The sequence below is a fragment of the Cuculus canorus genome, chromosome 11, assembly GCF_017976375.1.
Source record: "Cuculus canorus isolate bCucCan1 chromosome 11, bCucCan1.pri, whole genome shotgun sequence".
Lineage (NCBI taxonomy): Eukaryota > Metazoa > Chordata > Aves > Cuculiformes > Cuculidae > Cuculus > Cuculus canorus.
Window position 1 is genome coordinate 5,532,896 of NC_071411.1, and position 21,549 is coordinate 5,554,444.

At 37.4% G+C, this 21,549-nt stretch overlaps 1 protein-coding gene across 1 annotated transcript; it reads left to right on the top strand.

Annotated features, from left to right (window-relative positions):
* The first annotated feature begins 33 nt into the window (after positions 1-33).
* APPL1 (adaptor protein, phosphotyrosine interacting with PH domain and leucine zipper 1) lies at positions 34-21,504 on the top strand. The gene is made up of 22 exons (XM_054076604.1): positions 34-172; positions 4,974-5,072; positions 5,649-5,708; positions 6,881-6,952; positions 7,776-7,863; positions 8,348-8,389; positions 9,176-9,234; positions 9,723-9,869; positions 10,472-10,554; positions 10,660-10,818; positions 12,074-12,262; positions 12,764-12,806; positions 13,175-13,231; positions 13,757-13,848; positions 14,406-14,588; positions 16,852-16,901; positions 17,276-17,450; positions 17,539-17,575; positions 18,219-18,365; positions 18,609-18,659; positions 19,021-19,110; positions 19,701-21,504. Exons 1-22 carry the CDS (start codon positions 119-121, stop codon positions 19,848-19,850), a joined length of 2,127 nt encoding a protein of 708 aa, XP_053932579.1. The 5' UTR covers positions 34-118; the 3' UTR covers positions 19,851-21,504.
* The last annotated feature ends 45 nt before the right edge of the window (positions 21,505-21,549 follow it).

Consider the following 21,549-nt stretch of genomic DNA (forward strand, 5'->3'; position numbering starts at 1 on the left):
CGCTTCCGGCGCGAGGCGGGCGCGGGCGCGGGCGCGGGCGCGGGGGGCGGGGCGGGTCCCGTGAGGCGGGGGCGCGCGGGGCAGCGAGAGCGGCGCGGAGCCCATCCCGGGGGCCGCCATGCCCGGCATCGACAAACTGCCCATCGAGGAGACACTGGAGGACAGCCCGCAGGTGAGACGGGCGGCGGCGCGACTCCCTCCGCACCCCGTCCGCCCCCGCGTACGCGCTCTGGGAGGGGAGCGCGGCCCGGTGCCTCCTCGGCCGCGCGGCGGGGACTGCGAGACGCGGCCTCGGGTGTCATCGCGTCCGGGTGTCGCAGCGATGGCAGCGATGTCTCCGTGGCGTGGTGCCTCAGCACCGGGCGGCAGCGATCGTGGCAATGATGTCCCGGGGTGCTGTGCCTTGACACCAGGCGGCAGCGGTCCTGGCAGTGATGTCCCCGTGGCGCTGGGCAGCAGCGATCCTGGTAATGATGTCCCGGAGGTCCTGCGCCTTGACACCGGGTGACAGCGGTCTCAGCAGCGATGTCCCGGGGTGCTGCACCCCAACACTGTGCAGCAGTGATCGGGCTGCTGCGCACCAACACCATGCAGGAGTGATCCTGGCAATGATGTCGCGGGGTACTGCGCCTCAGCACCAGGCAGCAGCGATCCTGGCAGGGGTGTCCTGGGGTGCTGTGCCTCAGCACTAGGTGACAGCACCGAGGCTGGCCTGGGCTCCCTCGCCTTTCTGCCCCCGCGCTTGCATTTGTGACTTGTTTTTGCAGACCTCGTGTTGACAAACCCCGTTATCGCTTCTCAAAAGGATTTTTCTTATCTTTGTCTTTTGCCGAAATCGTATTGAGGTTTAATAGATAACGTATGAAAAGCAGGTATTGGCTAAGGTTACCGTGGCGGTTGTTCACGCTGTGAGTAGGTGGGAAGCGTGTAGTGCCGGAGACCTTTAATAGCTCTAATGGCTTCAGTTCCATTGCTGCTGCCTGACCTTTGTCAGTGATGCCGTGTATTGCACTGGCATTGCTTTCATACCTCTATTAAGTAGGAAGCGCTTTATTCAGTTGCGCGGGTTTCTCTTGCTGGCAGCAGCAACAGCGAGTGATTTGTACTGCTCTTCCTAGATGCAGAAAAAAGTTGACTGTATCTTCTTTTATTGCAGCCTTTTTGATTAAGATCCTTGTTTTGATGCATTGTTTACGTAGATGGGTAAGATTTCCTGTATTGTAATAGCATATGCATTGGTAGTTTGGATTCCTCCACTGTAGGAAGAGAAACTTTCATTTGCTTAATAGGGAATTTTAACCTCAAAAATGACAACCATTTTCACAAATCTCCGTCAAGTACAGGGACAGCTTAGAAGAGGCAGCAGAAAAGGCCATGCAGAAAATGTATCATTGCTTGCCAAAAGGCTGTGCCCCATATATCTAAAATACTGGCTGTTAAATGAGATCTTGCCTCCAGGATGGTCTCTGGCCCAGAAACTACACCTGATGTACTCTCACGAAGAGGAGGAATTTTTTGAAGTGTTATAATCATTGTAATTTAACGAAATTATTTCTTGAAGGTCTGTTCTCAGTATATGGAAATCACAACTATTCCTATTTATAGGAAATGTCAAATGTAAGATAAATTTAGCATCGCTAAAAAGTGGACAGTGGGGTTTTTATTCCAAGCAGTTAAGAATGGATGTTGTTTGGGAAGCATATGCAAAAAAAGTTACATAGTGAAACATAGTTATAAATTCTAGAATCTTTCCCTTGAGGTTATTTGTGATAGAGACCAGCAAAGCTTAACTCAGCCCAATGAGTTTCATGTGCTTAAACTATTAGATTTGCTAGTAGTTTACATTTCTCTGTCGACCTACTATTTCAGGTGAGTTCTGGCTAAAACCTCTTGGAAGAGCATAACTTGTACTCTATTATCGTCTTCTGCTTTATTACTTAATTTCTCTTATTTTGAAATCAATGCAATGAAAATAGCAATAAATCTTGCTTGAAGAAAGAAGCAGCCTTGCTTTCTTTAGGAGTTGCTGTGACTTTCTGATTGATGTGTTCATGCAGTATTATTGAATAAGCTCATCAGCCAAGGTTGTTTATTGCTGGATTGGAGTTTTGCACCTTCAGTCATGTTTCAGACACTAAATTTAGGCATATAAACTTCATACCAAAATTCTGCATCTTAGGGAAGGGAAGGCTTTTCTAAGCGGCAAAACCCATTTGTTTCCTCTTGTTGCAAGATAAAAATCTAACCACTGTGTTTCCAGAAGTAAATAAAATACCAAGTTTACGTTGTCTTTTGCTATGCAAAGCAGTGCAATTTAAATATGAACTTGGCACATATATTACACACATACTCAGAGCTTATATATATATATATATATATATATATATATTTTTAGAGATAGTTTCTGCCCACTTATTTGCATTCCCAAAGCATTGCACAATAAAAAAGCCAAGAGACTTGATAGTACAGGCTCTATCTTGTGTCACCAACACTGCCATAGATACGGTGACAGAGAATGCTTAGCAATTCCCTGACTTCTAACTAGGTGGTTTCTTTGTGCAGGTTATCACTGGTAGTGATAAGCATGTACATTGTATGTGCTTATGTATATGAGATGAAAGCATCTTAAAGACTGTGCAAAATGATGCAAAGTTTTACTAGAAAAATGGCAAACAATTACTCTGGTTTTTTTGCTCAGTGATAGTCTGCGATAACTTGTCTACAGTTTCAAATTAATATCTTTCCATCAATATCGTACAGTGTCAGTTTGAAGTCTGTCACCAATAACTGATATTTTTACAGTAAAACATAGAAATTATTTTATTCTGCAGTGTTCAGTCTTAAGGAGTAAGCATAATGCAGAAACCTGACATTGTATTCCTTTAAAATTACAAGTTCAAGTTTATCTGTGTTCAGGTTTAAAGGTCATGAGTATATAATTCAGTAGGTATGGTACCATGTAATTGTTTCTTTTGCATTCTTTCATATAGGTCTTCTTTAATGGGTGAGTCATAGCTATTAGGATGACACAACATGTTGCCACACCTGGCAAACATTCTTCTCTATCTCTTTCCTCTTCCACCGCCCCTTTTCTCTTGTCTTATAAACTAGAACCACCACTGAAGTGATTTATTGTGTTGATGATATTGTTTGATTACATTTTTTTAATATTTAAGTGTCTTGTAGGCATTATACAGTATGATAATATTTGTGAGACAGCTGGGCACCTAATTAAGGTAAATAAAAGAATGTAATGTGAAAAGAATGGAAAAATAATATACTTTGTGCAAATTTAATATGTACTTCTGGATTATCATTAAAAGCAGAAAATTGGAAAAGGAGCTGAAAAAGACCTCCATACTTCACGGGGAAATGGACTAAAGTCTATGTCATGCCAAGGCAAGCCTTTGGCATAGCAAGAACTGCTAACAATAAAATGCCCCACAATTCATAGAGAGCGTGATCTTTGCTGGTCTCATCAGAGAGGTTTTCCTGATATCCAAACTTGTGTTAGTCTCTTGTTCTTTTCCCAAGCCTCATAAGTTCCTTTTCTTCCTCTTTGAGGAAACAACAGTTATTTAGCCTAGGGAAGACTAAGAAAAAGAATTTCCAATTTCAGATGTTTAACAAACATAATTTTGGGGAGGAGACTCAGTTAGGTACTTATGATCCTTTCTGTTTTCTGTCTGGATGTTAATTTCAGTGTAAACGTAAAAACAATGCACACTTTTCTTGCTAAAACATTACTAGAGTTAACAGGTTTATTTTCTGTGTCTTCCAAGTGATACTTCTGTTCCTACATACAAGAATCCCAACCAGTCTTTTTGATTAGGAAAAGCAAATGTAGCCTGTGCAGAGTTACAGGTACATTATTTGCTCTTCCCCCTTCTGGGGTTTTGTCTCAGTGGAAGGAAACTAATTGGTATCTTCATGGTGAGGAGTAACATTGCTTCCAAGTGCAAAAAGGATGCAAGAACACTGAGTCAGCATCTCATTTAAGCTTAAGGGTAAGTTGTGCCTGAACAACCTGATTGCCTTCTCATCCAGAGTCAGTCATTTCATCATGGATGTAATTTACCTTGACTTAAGCAAGAATTCTGACACAGTGTCTGGTAACATCCTTCTGGCTGAAATGGAGAGGTAGGGACTGCAGGTGGGGTGGAAAAACTGGCTGGATAGTTGGGCTTAAAGACGAGTAATCAGTGTTTTGAAATCTAATAGGTGGACCATGATAAAGAGGTTGATTTTGAGGTAGATGCTGTTAAGCATCTTCATCAGTGATGCGGGCAATAGGATGCATAGTCATCAAGCTTGTGGGTGACACCAGCTAAGGAAGAGAGTGACTGACAAGCTGGGGTAAGGAAAAAAGGAGAGCTCTTTTCACTCCCATTCACCGTGGAGTGGTGTGGAGGAGAAACGTGTGTCTTGAGAACAACAAGATGTAGTTTGTACTGTTCTGTTTTGGTTTAGCTTTTGGTTCCCTGGCCTTTTGATCACAGAATTGACTGTTACTAAACAGGTGAATTATAGCTCCAAGCACACCTAACAGCTGTCTTTGTGCAAGATGAATAGTGTGGTTTTTGATGTCACTGCAAAAGAAATGTGTACACCTGGCATGCTATTTAATGCCGATCATGATAACCCTTTTCCTTAGGGATGTATCATAGTGAGTCCTGTAGTTGCTCACAGTTCAGAATTTTTTATACACTTACACGTGTCCCTTGGTCCTTTCCTTTCTGAAAATGTACTTGTTTTAGCTTGGGGAGAGGCTGACAAGTTGGAGCGAGGCTGAGTTTTGATCTCTTTAAGATTCTCTGGCATGCAACAGGTATCATTCCTGTAAACAGTGTTGGAGGGTTTATAAACTTTCCAGTAATGAAATCTGAAAGTGCTATTTAAATTTGCAATTGTCACACTTAAATACTACTTTTCTAACTTGACATGTTAATGTTTTGGCTGTTTCATTTTTATAGACCCGGTCTTTGCTGGGAGTATTTGAAGAAGATGCTGCTGCAATTTCCAATTACATCAATCAGTTATTTCAAGCCATGCACAGAATATATGATGCACAGGTATTGTTGCTGAAATTCTTGAATGTGCAATAAAGCTTTTGAACCACATTTCATGTCTCTTACTTTCTTTGAAATTATTATGAGTATTTTTTTAATCTTCCCTCTCCTTCAACTGCATTGTGAAAGGTGAAGTTGTTCCATACCATGAATCTGCTATAATTAGTTCTTGTCTGTGTACAAGGACAAAGCAGTTTGTTACCAGGTAGTACTGAGGTTCATTGTAATCTTTTCTTTCATTTACAGATAACAAATGCCTAATACTCAGTAGCTAGGGCAGCTAATTTGAAATAATTAAATGCAAATAAGTGCTACATAACATGAAAAATAGAGAAATCAGTGCACACAGTACAGGCTGTGAACTTAGTATTTGTAAACACTGATTATCTGTAACTCTCAATATTGTTAGAGAAATAGAAGGGCAGTGTGGTTATGTTTTCTATGTTTTCTTAAAATCTGCAATCAAGATTTCAAGTTCCCTGTTTGTCATAGTTTCCTCTTGAAATATGTCATTTTTTTAATATTAATTTAAATAAAAATGTAACAAGCTTGGGGTTTTTTGTTTTTTATTTTAATCAGAATGAATTAAGTGCAGCAACTCATCTGACTTCAAAGCTTCTGAAGGAATACGAGAAGCAGGTACTGTGTGAATCACTGTTCTTAGGACTATGTATTTTTGTAGCCTTTTATCTCCCAGAGCACAGTGTAGAATGTATTTAGGTTTGGTCCAGATAAAATGAACTGCTCTAGTTGGTGGCTCAAATCTTTCCCAAAAGAATCTGCTGTCTTCTTCCAACTAAAACAATGAAGTTCCTCTTATGATGATGAATATTACTGGAAGATTTTACTTTTGGATCAGTGTTTTGAGGGTTGCTTAAGGTGGTAGCGGTGGCATTTTGGCTTTAGTTTCTAAACCTGTTTACTGTTAAGTGCTTTTAATGTTAGTGGTCACAAAGAGAAGAAATGGCATAGCAGTCTTCATTTAACAACCATAATTTGCTCTTATTATGAGAATGTCTATCTCTGAAAGGGCAGGTTGTGGAATCCATAACTCTCCACTGGGAGCCCATGCTGTGAAGAGTTTCCTGTTTGTAGCTGCTGGGACCCCTTTTCTGAGATGCATGTTAAAAACAAAAAGTCACTTTTAAGGAGGCTGGTGCTCCCTATCCTTCTTCTCCACCTAATGAGATGAACTGGAAAAAGTACTATTTATGAATTATTTAGGTTTGGTGAGTCTTTCTACAGGAGTGAGATGACACTTCAGTTTTCCTTTGCTAATTGTTACTGATGAATAGGTGTAACACAGATAGGATCAAAACCAGTGGTAGTGATCCAAAAGAATGAAAAGTATTCACAGATTTAGCTGGATTATTTATTTTTCAGTTATGACCATTTTGGTCATACTCTTGCCTCCATTAAGGCATTATAGGACTAAACTCCTTTGGTTTAAGAATTCCACATAATCACATAATTTAAGAACCATAAGTTTAAGATAAACACCAAATATTGCTTATTTTTTGATAATATTAAAATAGCTTGTAAAGCCAGATACAAGTCTTCATAGATGTCAAGTCTTTCCTGTTTTTTTAATCTATTAATTTATCTATTAATTTTTTAAATGAGAAATTTTTATTACTTCCTCATGCCTGCAATATTTCTTCTTCACAGTTCAATAAAAAAGTGCTTAACTGTATCTCAACAGTGTGTTTTAAAATAATAAACAAACTAATACATTTGTAGACATGATTGATATAGTTTGGTGTATAGCAGAAAGCACTGCAAACAACACGCCTCCTTTTATTTTCTTTTAGCGTTTCCCGCTAGGAGGGGATGATGAAGTTATGACCTCCACTCTACAGCAATTTGCAAAAGTGATAGACGAGGCAAGTGCTTGTATTTGTTTCACTTACTTTGCTAATGTTGTCATGTATAGACTTTAACTTGATTAATTATTCCAGGCTTTTTTTGAGATCAGAGGTACAGAAATGGCTTTCATTTGTCATTGAGGTAACACTTACTTGTATGTTGCAGCATATATTCACAGTTATATAACCTGAGATAAAGAATAATTTCGGCATAATGAGGATACATTGGGAAGAAGGCAGTTTAACTTCCTGTACATACAACCAAACCCAGTCCTGAATGGCAGTTAGAAACTATTTTTCATGAGAGTATTTGTATGGTCTGATTTTAGATACCTGACTGACAAAGGAACCTCCTGCTGTCTGTGTTAGAGACAGAGACTGACCCTTCTGAAAGGCGACTTGGCATCACTGAGATCTGAATTAGGACTTTCTGTGATCCCTCTCCTCACTGTTAACTCTATGTAAACAGCATTTTGGGAGGAAGAACACATTTGTTCTACCTCTGTAACATGTGAAAGACAGGCTGTGAGTTAGTGGGTGGGAAACTGGAGAAATAAATGGACTAGTCATCAGAATGCATGGGACCATCTTCTGATGTGATCCAATAATGTGGAATAAAGTTGGAAAGTATGGACAAATACTAGACTTGAAGGTTTTCTATAAAAAGCTAGTGATGAGATCAGGAACCAAGAAAAGAATAGCTGAAAAAATATGAACATGCAAAATTTTGAGTTGTACATGTCATTTTTGAGCGAAATCGATGTCAAGCTATCTTGATTTGATTTGATTAGTCTCAACTTTAGTATCCCTAAAACAGCCTTCTTTCTCTTATCTTTTACAGCTCAGTTCTTGCCATGCAGTACTTTCAACTCAACTTGCAGATGCAATGATGTTTCCTATTACTCAGTTTAAAGAAAGGGATCTAAAAGGTAGAGTACTCGAACAAATACGGTTTCCAGCAACAGCAGCAGTAACAGAAATGTAGCACTTCGTCTCCATAGCTCTTGTGTCACTAACTGGAATACGACACTTATTTTTCAGCTTTTAAAAATTATGCATCCCCAATTTAAAAAAAATGTAAGTTTTTTCTATTCATAAGAGTTACAGTTGAACAACTTAACACTTCTAATGTTTCAACAAAAATATTACTTATATTACAGAAGCACTTATCTTCTATTCAAGATGAAAATTTTGCAAGTACTATAAACACTAGGAAAGAATAATTTTCCAATAATTTGCAAGTTCAAGGAATATTTGTGTATATTATAACACCATGACATCAATATAATGGCTGGACTAAACTCAAAAGGCAAAGCACCAAAATTTTGTACTTATTTATACTATTAAGATTTAGTAAGGTGGTTCTTCAATGTTAATAACAACTTATTTAAATTGTGATATATTGTTTTGTAGAGATATTAACTCTAAAAGAAGTTTTCCAAATTGCAAGCAATGGTAAGTGAAAAATATGTAATGTTATAGATATTACAATATGACAGTATTACTGTAGATTATTTACGCAGAAAACTAGAGAAGATATTTGCACGGACTAATTAAAGTGTAATTTTTTTAGTGATACTTAGGCACCCAGCTTTCCTTGGTTCACTTAAAAATCCCTGCTTTGCGTACCAAAGTGTTAAAGAAAATTGACAGTATTGCCTTTCTTACAAGACTTTAAATAATACGTATAATTGTTGAATAATTTAGGATTATGCTACCAAAATTAGTGAAAACAGTAAGGCATTCTCACTTCTTAAAGTCAGGACTGGATTAATAAACAAAATTTACCTTGCTAAAATTAGCTTGATACTTCTTGTCAGAATTAATTTTTTTAGCGAGCTCTCCTATAGCCTTGTAGAGAACATATCTTTAAGTGAGGATTAAGTAAGGATTCTGTTTCTCTTTATGTAAATGGTTTCATTATTCAAGAAAGATTAGATACAGGTTTTCATAATGGAAAGTTCTACTTCTAGAAAGTTTCTATCTTTGAAGAATATTAGATGTTTAAGGAAACTTCTAACAATTTGGCCGTGTTTGCATCTGGTCAGAATTTTCCTACAGCACAAGAACTTGTGGCTGGGAAGTAATTATTAACAGGCAAGAACAATTCTTAAAGATTTTAATATGACAGAACTTTGCGTTCAGCTGGCTGTGCAACACATTAATAGAAGAAGTTTTCTGCTCTGTTTCATAAGTCATGAATTTATCAAAATGATCATAAATTCTCTCTTGATTGCTTAGACCACGATGCTGCCATTACCAGATACAGTCGGTTGTCAAAAAGAAGGGAAAATGAAAAGGTTCGTAAAACAAAATACTTAATATAAAGATTTTTAGAGGAGATAAGAAATAATTTTCACCTAACATATATGATGGAAGACACTGTATGGCAGATTCTACTTTAAAGTTAATAGTTTATGTTTTAGCAGTCTAGACATCTCGCTTCAGAACAGAAAAAGCAGGTTTCCCTGAACATGCTTGTCTTCTAACACTGAAAATGCTCTATGGTCAAGGTTGTGATACTATATTTCATTTATATTTGTAAAGAAACAACCACAGTATCCAGGGAGAAAAGAATGCTGTATTTTTTTTTTCATGTATCTCTCGTTTAAATTAGAGAAGTGGAATTGTAGGGTAAAATATGCAATTGCTCTTGACAGTGGGTAGAACATCACTTCGGTTTTTTTTCCATTCTGACTGTAAAGCTGTCCAGAAGGCATGTGACGAACAACCAAGTCTCAAACATTCCTTTTCCCCCCACCTCTCCCTTTGTCTGTTGTCTCTTCAGATCAAGGCTGAAGTTATAGAAGATGTGTATACTTCCAGGAAAAAACAGCATCAAACTATGATGCATTATTTCTGTGCATTAAATACTCTGCAGTACAAAAAGAAGATCGCCATGCTAGAACCCTTGCTAGGATACATGCAAGCTCAGGTAATTTCAGATTCCGTAGGTCTCAAAGAAAATGTAAAAGTGCTTTATGAATGTTGATGCACTGAAATCCATTGCAAGACCTCTTTTGCAATCCAAGGAAGCAAATGAAGAAGATGACTTGCCCCATCCTTATCCCTGCAGCTGTCATAGCTGCTGCCAGGAACGTTGGCATTAGCCAGCGATGGCCATTTCCCACAGTTAGGGTGGCCCCAGGCAACGCCTCACAGGCTTCCTCTCTCCTATGCCCCCATCCATAACACAACAGTTAGCAAACCAGTGGGCTTGAAAAAGTATAGAGACACCTTGGGATCAATAGAAGATCAAACCTTGTTTCCTTTCCAGGGCAGTTTCTGCCTATTTCTGTGTTTCCCCCAGCTGGTGCTGTGCACATGGTCTTGACACAGTTAATCCCACTGCAACATCAGCATCAGCCTTCAGTTCCTGATGAAAACATATGTTCTCCTCCTATAGAGACTTTGGTGGGAATAAAGGATGAAAACAGATTTATCTGAGAAACTTCAGCCTCCTATGGTTTTGTCTGTTAGTTGTTAATGTAGTTTTATTAATGACTGAATTCTCCCTTTTTCTCATTTCTTTTAAAGATAAGTTTTTTTAAGATGGGTTCAGAAAATCTTACTGAGCAGTTGGAAGAATTTTTGACCAATATTGGCACAAGTGTACAGAAGTAAGTTGGTTTTGATGAATTTTCAACTATTATCAAGAAAATTATCTTTTTCTGTTTCTACTTATTAATAAATTATCTTTGTTAATAACACATCATTTGCCTTAGCGTTCGCAGGGAAATGGAATGCGAAGTAGAAAACATGCAACAAACTATAGAGGACTTGGAAGTAGCTAGTGATCCACTGTATTTGCCTGACCCTGATACTACAAAATTTCCTGTTCACAGAAATCTAACACGGAAAGCTGGATATCTTAATGCAAGGAAGTAAGACTAACTTGTTCCTTAAAAATTCCAGAATATTTAATTTTGGGAAAGGGAAGCTAAAAAAGTATGCAATTTTTTTGTTGTTGTTGTAGTTAGCTATGCTGATTTTACACACTTGGTTGAGAAAATAAGTCACATGGGAGCTATTCTATTTCTTTCTTTGGACTCCTTCACTTAATTAGCATTGATGTCACTGTTACACTTAGGTAGTGTCATTCCCGTGCAAAGCATAGTTACCTTGATTGCAGTCTAATTTTGCCTGAATTTTCACATCAGAAGGAAAAATTAAAGTTTAGGAGAGTGGACTGTAATAGGAAAACAACACGATTGCAGCTATCAGGATTGTTTTGTAAGTATCTGTCAAAGCTTTGGGATACAAGTTACTGAGAAAATCTGGCAGGCTTGAGATATACACAAGGCAAAATATTCTCTGTTAACAGACACACTTTGAATGCTTTTCTCAATTTCATGAGGTAGACTTTTGTCCACTGGAGGGGGCTGCTACTGCAGGTATTAAAGTCCAGCAGCTGATTTTTATAGTTGATAAGGTGTGGACAAGAGTAATATACTTGCTGAAAGAGGCATTAACTTCTGTAGGAGAGCACAGTTGCAGCAATTTATATTGAAGAGAATGTGTGAACAAAATGAGAGGCTAAACTGGAAGCGTTACTGATTTTTGGATTCAAGTTCTTCCTCTTCTATTATTCTGGGGGGGAGATTAAAAAAACCCAAACCTGAAACCCCAACGTGATCCACACTCTAAGCAAAATTCTGCAACTCTTGTTGAATGGTACAAGAGACTTGAAAAATTGAGGTATTTTATGTGACTAAGCTAATGCTTAACACAAAGTTCTTCAAAACAACAATAGCTTAACAATATAAGTGTGTAGTTCAGAGGTCTTATCAGTTATATTGATAACACACATAATTTGAATATGCGTATTGTGTAAAGCAGCACCGTAAAAGCTCATCATCAAAACTGAAGCACTTACACCTTTTTATTCTAAATTAAGACTCACGTCATCTAAGAATGGAACTATTTTGTGTGTTCTTTGCCCAGCAATAGGTTTAGAATGAAAAAAAGCAAGTGGAAAGTGACTAATTTAGCTGTAACACTAGCCTAAGACATTAAATGGGGGAAAATGTTGTCTTAAGTTCCCAGATGGTTTGTTCCAAGTGATTTTCTTGTCTTTTTTAATTTACACAGCTCAGCTGAGCTCCTGATGTACTATCTTAAGTTCTTTTTATCTTTTAGCAAGACGGGGCTGGTATCTTCCAGCTGGGAGAGACAGTTTTACTTCACTCAAGGTGGAAATTTGATGAGCCAGGCAAGAGGTGACGTAGCTGGGGGACTTGTCATGGATATAGACAACTGTTCTGTAATGGCTGTGGACTGTGAAGACAGACGGTACTGTTTTCAGATAACATCTTTTGACGGTAAAAAGTAAGTATTCTTACATTATTATTACTTGTAAGTTATACCAAACTCACTAATGAAGAAAAGAAGGGTGGTCTATCTTTGGCCAGATTATAGCTTGACAGATTTTGAGGGTATTTAGAAGTAAAATCTGGGATGTCTTTTTAACTTTGTAATGCCTGGCTTTTGTTTATCAGATCTATAATGTAGCTGGTGGGTATTTCAGAATAAAATTACTATAATCACTTTATCATGGTGTATTGTTACATTGTTACATTTAATACTTAAGTTCTTAAGTATTACATGGGCACAATTAGCATTTTGTTTCTTTTCTGCTTTCAATTTAAATGAAAACATAGATTGCTTCCTCTCAGGTAAAGGTTGACTGTACTCAGCAGATACACAAACGCTTCAGCCTATCTTAATTTGTTGTGCAATGTACAAACATTAAAACGGAGTTTCCTGTCTGAACGTGCTTGTGAGAGATTTTAAATAGACAGAATTGTTTTTTCCTTTGTCTTCTTTCAGGTCTTCAATCTTACAAGCAGAGAGTAAAAAAGATTATGAAGAGGTAAGCTTATAGAAGGTTCACATGGAGTCTGATAAATTTCTGTTGTACAGGAGTATGGAGAATCCTGATTCTCTTATGTAATCTTTATAGTCATGATTTAAGCTTGCTTTTATGTTTCATCTTCAGTGTGACCAGAGTAACTTTTTCAAGTAAAAATCCAATGTTGTAAGGTACAGGATGCAGACAGTAGTGAATTTAATAACATGCTCGGTATGCAGAATACTGGTTTGGCTCCCTAAAGTTACAGAGGAAGTGGAAAAAGTGCTGAAACTAGCCCAACTCTGGCTTTTCATCAAGTTTGTTAAAAAAAAACCCAAAAAACCTATGGAAAAAAAAATTTCTTCTTTTTTTCTCTTTCTCTCTTTCAGTGGATATGCACCATAAACAACATATCTAAACAGATCTATCTAAGTGAAAATCCTGAGGTAACTTTACTAAAATTTGTATTATTAGTAATATCTTAAAATTTAGACATGCACAAAATTAAACAGAGACTAACTGGATCTAATTGGATAGCACAGAATAAGGTACTTCCTTCACATCTCACTGTAAGCTTTTCATGGTATGAGAGCACACAATCTGTTTTCTCCTTCATCAAAATTATTATACAGGAAGCATAAAAAATATGTGTAACTTTTGACACCTTCAACATCCTGTATTTATACTTTGTATATGATCTTTTGTTACAAATTAATGTGACACATTCAGGTGGATACATGTAATTTCTCCTGGAGGGCACTGAATCTTAGGAATTAGATGAGCATAGCAATTTTGTATGAAAGACACTGTCACTTCATTAAAGAGTTATTTGCTTTTTGAAGAGTTAGAAATTGGTTATTTGTTTCATATAGAGAATCTAGGTAAGTAAATTAATGTCATTTATATGGTTTTCATTTCTTTTTATATAGTAAATATTTTAAGTTTTTTTTTCCCCCATCTCTGTCTTGCAGGAAATTGCTGCACGTGTAAATCAGTCAGCTCTGGAGGCTGTTACTCCATCGCCTTCCTTTCAGCAGAGGCATGAAAGCATGCGGCCAACTGCGTAAGTTAGTGAACCACAGGTCACATGAAGACCACACCTATAAAGGGAATCCTGGATAAAGTTCCGGGAATAAAAAAAACGAAACAACAAAACTTTCTATGTTCAGGATTAAATCTTTGTTAGGCTAGAGCAAAATTTCTAGAAGTCACCTTTTCAGTACTGTTTATCATCTGTTGTTACAAGTAATCCAGATTTCCAGCTGACTGAACAGTTTTGTTGGTTGTCTGGTTTGTACAAATCATAACGATATCTTTCTTAATGTTTCCAACACCTGGAAGCAGACTGCACATTGTTTTAACATCAATGTATAATCACATATGAAATATAATACCATCTGATGCAATTATTAATGCAAGTAGTAGTGTTAACTTCAATTTCCCTGGGAATGCAGGCTCTGTTTTTGTTTACTACATACTGATCTTCAGGATTTTTTTTCGTTTTGTTTTGTTTTACACCCAAGTTTTGGAATATTCTATTGTTTTTCCATGTGAATTTAATTTATTATCAACCAACCTGAAACTAAGATATCTTCATTTTGATTTTTTGTTTTGTTTTAGACAATCTCGTCCTCCTGCAGTTCGTACAAGCAGCACGGGGTCCCTGGGATCTGAATCAGCAGCTTTGTCGGCGCTTTCCTTGGATTCCCTTGTTGCCCCTGACACTCCTATACAATTTGACATAATATCTCCAGTTAGTGAAGATCTGCCTGGTCAACTAAAATCTTCAGGGCAGTCGGGCAGGTAGGAAATGTAGAGGGAAGGACAAACTCTGGAGTTAATGTTATTAATTTAGAAACAAACAAACAAGAAAGCCATGTTTAGACTACAGCTCAAAAACACATTGCCTTTGCCCTGACTCATATCACAAAATTTGCAGTGGTCAGCAAAGCAAAACAACTTCTAAAATTGTTAAAATCGAGTTGTGAAAAAATGGTTTAATTACATGCACTAGATTCAAGGTGTAGCTGTCTATTTAGCAGCAGCTTTTCTTGCTTTAACAGCTAATGCTTTTAATTATTGATTTATCTTTTGGTTTCACGAAGTATTTTCCTTTCCTATTGCTTGCTCACCCAGCAGCTTGGGTTATTTCCTCTTGGAAACTCAAGAGAAATTTGGTAGCCCTGTCTCCAGGTGATGATGGCATACGATGACACTCTTCTTAACCTGAAAGGTGAGTGAAAATGATCTAGGCTTCTAGAGTAATCTCATATACAGACAAGCTAAAATTGTCTTCAGAGCTCTTCCCAAAATATAAAAACATTATTTCCTACTTGTTTTTTGTAAACTGCCCATTCAGAAATAGTAATTAAAGACCTGTAAATCTGCACAGCGTTTCTGGAGCTGTATGTACAGAATTCAGATAATACGAAAACCTATTTGCAGATCCACCTGCTCTTAACTACAGCAAAAATTGCCAAAAAGCTGAAAACTAATTAATGTGACTCTGGTCACAGCAATGTGTTGTAGCCCCTGCCCTCTAGTAAAATATTTGAATTTTCAGTTTCACCTCACAGATACATAAGAGTGAAAAAAATATGTATTCAGCCCTTTTTTGGACAATTTTCTTTTTGTTGTTGCTTGCTTTAGCAGGATAATCAGTTGGCTAACATGATCTTTAAGAATGTATTGATTTAAAATAGATGAACTGTATTCCAGGAAGGTGAAAGGTTAATACTTCAGCTAAAGTCATGTCATCAGTTACAATTCTATTCTAGAAAATCATATTTCTCACAGCAGAAATGATATTGAGTTGTGCTCAGTATTTTCAGTTAAATATCACTGAGCTGCAGACAGGCAACATGCTACCACTCTCCTCAGTTTCTGATGCTGATGACATATATTTAACTTTTGGGTTTGCCTTTTGAAGCATCCTGAGAGATTTTTGCATTTACTGCTGCAGTCTAATCTTAAATGGCAAGAAAAGTCTGAGCAATAAAAGATGCTAAGAGAAAGAATATCCCTTTAGTGTATTTACAGCAGTCAGCATTTAATGGGACGATTCTTTGTTGAGTCCATGTTATATAAACACAATAGCAGTGAAATCCTGATTTGGAGTTCAATCCAGAATGATTTTATAAGTTCGAACTAGGTATTTCTTAGTTAAAAGATTTCACTGATAAAATAAAACTACCAGTCAGTCTGACATGCAACTGAACAAGAGATTGAGATTGGTTTTTTTTTTAGTTCTGAAATTTACTTTTACACTAACTATTAAGAGGTGACACCCCAATTACTCCCCTATAAAACCTAATTTGCAGTTTATTGAACCCTTGACAATAGATTTTTAAGCTACCTGCTAGCCAAAGAGAAAGTTTTTTCCTCTTTAGAAGCTCTAAATAAAATTTCCCCATTCCCTGTAGTCTTTTCCAGCATTGCTTTACTGCTTTTGAAAAATGTAGACTTGGAAGCCTAGAGTATTTTCACTTTTCATTGTAACTGATAGCAATTCTGTCTCTGAGAGCCAGACAGCACCACATTTCTCTTGACCCTCTACGAGTAAAATCCCAGTGATGTTTTCAGAAAGCTGCATTTGAAACTAAACCAGTGATGTCCCTTCAGTAAGTAATTCGACAAGTTGAGAGAGAGATGATAAGTGTGGTTCTCCTGTGGAGTACTGAAAGCACCAGCTTTGGGCTGTACTTCTGAGCCTGTTCTGTGAAATTCCATCCCTAGAACCGTATCTTTTCCAATATTAGTAAGGTCTTGACTTGGGCGTAATTCAGCTATAAAAATACAAAAATACCATGTGAGCAAAGCTCTTTGTGGCAGCAATAGGACAATAATACCTGATATTTTTCCCATAATTTGAGCCTTCAGTATAGCAACTTGTGTCTAACACTAAATTAAATTGCTTGTACTTATGATTTATCATATGTTATTCCTCCAGATTACAAGTCTGTGAAATCATCCCGTGTTCTTATTTGATGCAGCATAAGTCTACTACATTATTTATTAATGTTTCTTGTAATCTGACTCCTGGTTTAATGTTTTCATTTTTTAATAGACGCACAAATCCTTTTGGTGAATCTGGAGGCTCAAAATCTGAAACAGAAGGTAAAGCAAAAATTTTATTTCTATGCAAAATAAGAAGTAGAATTTGAGGGTTTTTTTTCCTATTTTCATCTGTAGTTTCTTCTACCACCCATTTTAGAATGCTTAGGTACATAAGCAGTGTATTAGATCAGTTGAGTCAGGCTACTGTCTGAAAAGCTGTTTTAAAAAGAATTAATTGCATCTCTTGTATTCATTGAACAAATGAAAAGGCGTGTGATTTTCTGTTTAGTAATTATACCTTGAATTCATAAGTATGAGCAGTCACATTCCGAGTTATTAAAAGTTCGGAGGTTTCCTGACTGCAGTCCATCTTTGGTTTTGAATGGAAAACTCAGTATAGAGTTCACTTTCTTCAATACTTTTCTTTGTCTTAGATTCAATTCTTCATCAGTTGTTTATTGTAAGATTTCTTGGCTCTATGGAGGTGAAGTCTGATGAAAGTCCAGATATTGTTTATGAAACAATGCGTCAAATCCTAGCAGCTCGGGCCATCCATAACATTTTCAGGATGACAGAATCACATTTATTAGTCACTTGTGACTGTTTAAAGTAAGTTTGCTTCCTGACTTCTACTGATGTTTATTTACAGATTGATCTTTCTCTTTAGTAAAATTTGTTTTTCAAAACAAATTTTTAGGTTAATTGATCCACAGACACAAGTTACAAGACTACGAGTAAGTAACTTCATCTTTTAAGATAAATACCTAGCATTGTATTATTGTGCTTTAAAAATAATATTATTCTGCTTAAAAATCACTGACAGTATGAGATTTCCAGGCAAATCCCTAGTGAAATAGGGAAGATTAGTGCATGCATCTGAAAATAGACAGAAACACACAGCAAGTTGTGATTTCAGTAGGTTAAATAGGCTTTTGAAACTTCCATCCCGATTTGGTGGGGTAAAATCTTGGGAACACACAATATTCTATTGTAACGTTTGATCATAAACAATTATAATGCTTATAGAGAGGTACAGTTAAGGCTGTTAAAAATGTCATTTTTAAGAATGATGTCTCTCGAAGGAAAAAAAAAAAAAAGGGATGTATTCACGTTTAGACAGATGAGTAAATCACATTGCAAATGTGTTCCCCTTAAGTGGAGTGTGTTTTTAGAAGGTTTCCTATCTTTTGAATAACTTAATCCTTGCCTTCTGCTCTGCTGTTTCTGTTTCATAATGACATATTTGGTCAGGCTGTAACTTCTGATGTGGTTGTGCATGTACGATACTGAAGTAATTAATGTGCAGTATATTGAAAGTTCATATAGAAAGTATTTGGAACCAGTTTTAACATCTCCATATTTGATCCTTTTTGGCAGTTTCCTTTGCCCAATGTAGTGTTGTATGCTACGCACCAGGAGAATAAGCGCCTTTTTGGATTTGTGCTTAGAACTTCAGGAGGGAGAGTTGAGAGCCGCCAAACTTCCATCTGCTATATATTTGAATCAAATAATGAAGGGGAAAAGGTACTGGTTATAGTTGTATCAGTTTTGAACCTGATGTAGCTTGCAAGATGTTAGATCCATTCAAGCTGTCTAAGCGATTTCTCTGGGAGAGTATTTTATGTACTGAAAAATAGTTAAACCTGACAGTTCAGGTACCTTCAAGTGCTTTAACGTGCTATCATTTCTGATTTGGGAATCTGGCTTAATATTAAGAGTATTTTTATTTGAGTGTGTTTGATTATTTCCAATCTGGTTTGTGTTTAGATTTGTGACTCTGTCGGACTGGCAAAACAGATAGCTTTTCATGCAGAACTGGTAAGAACCTTCTTGGGGCAAGGGATACTTGTGAATGGAAGGGAGAAAGTATATTTCATATGTGTAATGGAATATATTCTGTAAGACGCTTGTAGCTGCAGTAATATGGTTGTTCTGTTTTTCAAGAGATTTGTTTGCTAGAACTTAAACCCGAGACTTTTAAACCAAAAGACTTTGACCAATGTCTACTGCAGAATAAAATTCAATAAGGGATTCAGCTTGCTACCTTTAACAAACATATAAGTCCTTTAAAAGAGAATAATCAAAACAGTGGTATAATCATTTAGAGAACACTGATATAAATTGGGCATGTATCCAGGTCTCAGGCTGTTGTTACTTTATTTACATTTTTGCCCTCTAGGATCGAAAAGCATCAGAAAAGCAAAAAGAAATAGATAGAGTCAAAGAGAAACAACAAAAAGAACTGAATAAACAAAAACAAATTGAAAAGGTAATTAGATTATTTCCTAATATTCTTTCTTTTTCCTCCTTACTTTCTTTTGCAGTTTGGTACTCCAAGTTCCACTATTGTATTCTTTAGCGCAAGTTCAGAGAGTGAGTGTTACAGAATTGAGCTAATTATTAGAAGTATCTCCTGTGCAGATTCTGTGTAATTTTGTATAGTAGTTTTTAAAAAGGGCTCTCCTGAGGACATAAATGACAAAATGTCTCTGTGGGAGTACGTAAGAGCAGTGCTCGAAGGGACACCTATTAGGGGCCTAAAATAATGCCATTTGCTGAGGAGGGTTCCATGGCCCAGTGAGGAAGGGGCTGTTGGGAGTGGGCTATAGATGAATCACTTGTTCTGAACTGCTGGCTTTTATGGGTTGCAGTTACAAATAAGTTGTAAGCTCTTCTAATAATGCCAGCTACCGAAATATAAATGATTTGGTTTCCTATTGCATTTTTAATTCCCTCTGTACAGGAAGTTGTCCTTTGATAGTATAAAAAGATAGCTTATAATGGTATCTTCTTTCAATTGTAGATGGCTTTAAAGTTAATGTTCTTTTTCTGATCTCCCAACACCCCTTCTCAAACTAGGACTTAGAGGAGCAAAGCCGGTTGATAGCTGCTTCCAGCAGATCGAACCAGAGCAGCGGAGAAGGACAATTTGTAGTCCTTAGCAGTAGCCAGTCGGAAGACAGTGACTTAGGAGAAGATGGAAAGAAGAAGAGAGAATCTGAAGCCTAATGTTGCCTACTTTATTAAAATGGAATCATAGCTATATCCAGTGAAATGGCACAAGTTCTATGAGCAGTGAAATAGAGGTGGAGGGTCTGCTGTATTATAAAGACTTCACAATATGTAGACCCTATTATGCCTTGATTTTTCTTTCTCAGTTAAGTGATTTCCATTTTCATGTCAGTATAATTTCTCTTCTGTATTCCAGATGAAGCAGGGCGCTGCTACCATATTTATTACAAAATAATGTTTTCTCAAGGCTTCTCTGCAGTTTGGAAAAAAACATGGGGTTTTTTTCCTGCTTACTCCTCTGTGCAATTGACTGCTTTTGAAGCTAAACTTAGAGCTCTTATTGGACTTCAGCTGTACTGAAATGTGTTTTTTACCCTCCAGCAAGGAAACAAAGTAGATGGTCAAATCAGACAGTGCTAAGCTTTACCTGGTTTGATGCACATAACTGTTCTTAGATTTAGAAAGAAAACCCTTATTAACAAGGGTTTCTTAATGCACTGTATGATACTGGCTTGGGTTTTTTGGTGAATGTAATGCTATGCTGAAAGACTTCAACAGGAGAAAAAAAATACTGTTAGATCTAGATAAGAGCTGAGAAGACACAGTTGCACTTTGTTGCATAAGGAGTAGATAGAGCGCTCCTTATCAAATGATAAGAATAATGTATATATTCTTGTAGCACAAGTGCCATGTTCTTAGTTTTTCCCCAGTATGTGTAATAAAAAGCTGTGAGCCTGAATTCACTTTTTATAAAAAATGCTTAGAGTTGCAGGAACATCTTGAATTGCACCATTTGAAAATCTTAACATGTAAAATGCTTTGCCACCAATACATTACATTTACTGAAAATTAGTTAAGGCTCTTTAAGTCTTTCTGTGGAAATTGATTTTGCAAACAGAATTTACTAGCTCTGAAGTAAGAGATTGTGCTAATCCTACACCCTAGAGTCAGTCCTGTCAAGCATTTTTCAAAGCAGTGTCTGTTTACAGCTTGCAATCTGAACTCCGTGTTCCATACCCTGTGTAATATTTATTTTGTATAATGCTAAATGTGCTTTCACCTTTTGATCCAGAAGAGAAGACTTCTTTAAAGAGAAATATTTATTTTTGCACTAATTACTATAAAGACTAAAATCCAGTGGAACAGAAGATATCTCTAATAGTGGCATGAAAATAAGAGAAAATGCAGGAAGAGAAGAATATGCTTATACTTCGTTATATTAGTAACAGTTACGAGTGTTTTACAGTTCATTGCAGGGCATTTCTGGTGTTCAGGAATGGAAGCAATTTTCAGAGTATTTCCCCGTCGGCTGGTGACAGCCCAGCCCTTTGTAGCTGGGGTTGCTTAGTGCTGACAAGGTGAGGAATCTCAGGGCCTCTCTGCTAGATGGCTGTCGGTGCCTGGAGGGATCAGCATCCTCAACGCCGCACAGGCATGGGAGTGGCCCTGTGCTGGCCAGGGAAGGCAGACTCCTCCTGCGCGATGTGCGCAAGATGTGTGCAAGAGGGTCAGTGCATCGGCTGCTGTCACTGGAGAGATGGGGGAGCAGCACCTGCCCTTGCAGCACAGGGGCAAGACCAAGTCTGCTGCTAGCGCAACAGGAGCGAGAGCGGCTCTCAAAGCAGATGTTACTGGCACCACGGCCGGTGGAAGGGCTTCAGCAACCTCCAAAGGGGTCACGGTACTCCTGCCTTAA

What these genes read in the sequence shown, in the direction of transcription:
- APPL1 (XM_054076604.1), top strand. Translation starts at nt 119, where the DNA reads ATGCCCGGCATCGACAAACTGCCCATCGAGGAGACACTGGAGGACAGC. An exon ending in GTAAAAAAGATTATGAAGAG is followed by an intron (nt 12,807 to 13,174) that starts GTAAGCTTATAG and finishes TCTCTCTTTCAG; the next exon opens with TGGATATGCACCATAAACAA. An exon ending in GAAAGCATGCGGCCAACTGC is followed by an intron (nt 13,849 to 14,405) that starts GTAAGTTAGTGA and finishes GTTTTGTTTTAG; the next exon opens with ACAATCTCGTCCTCCTGCAG.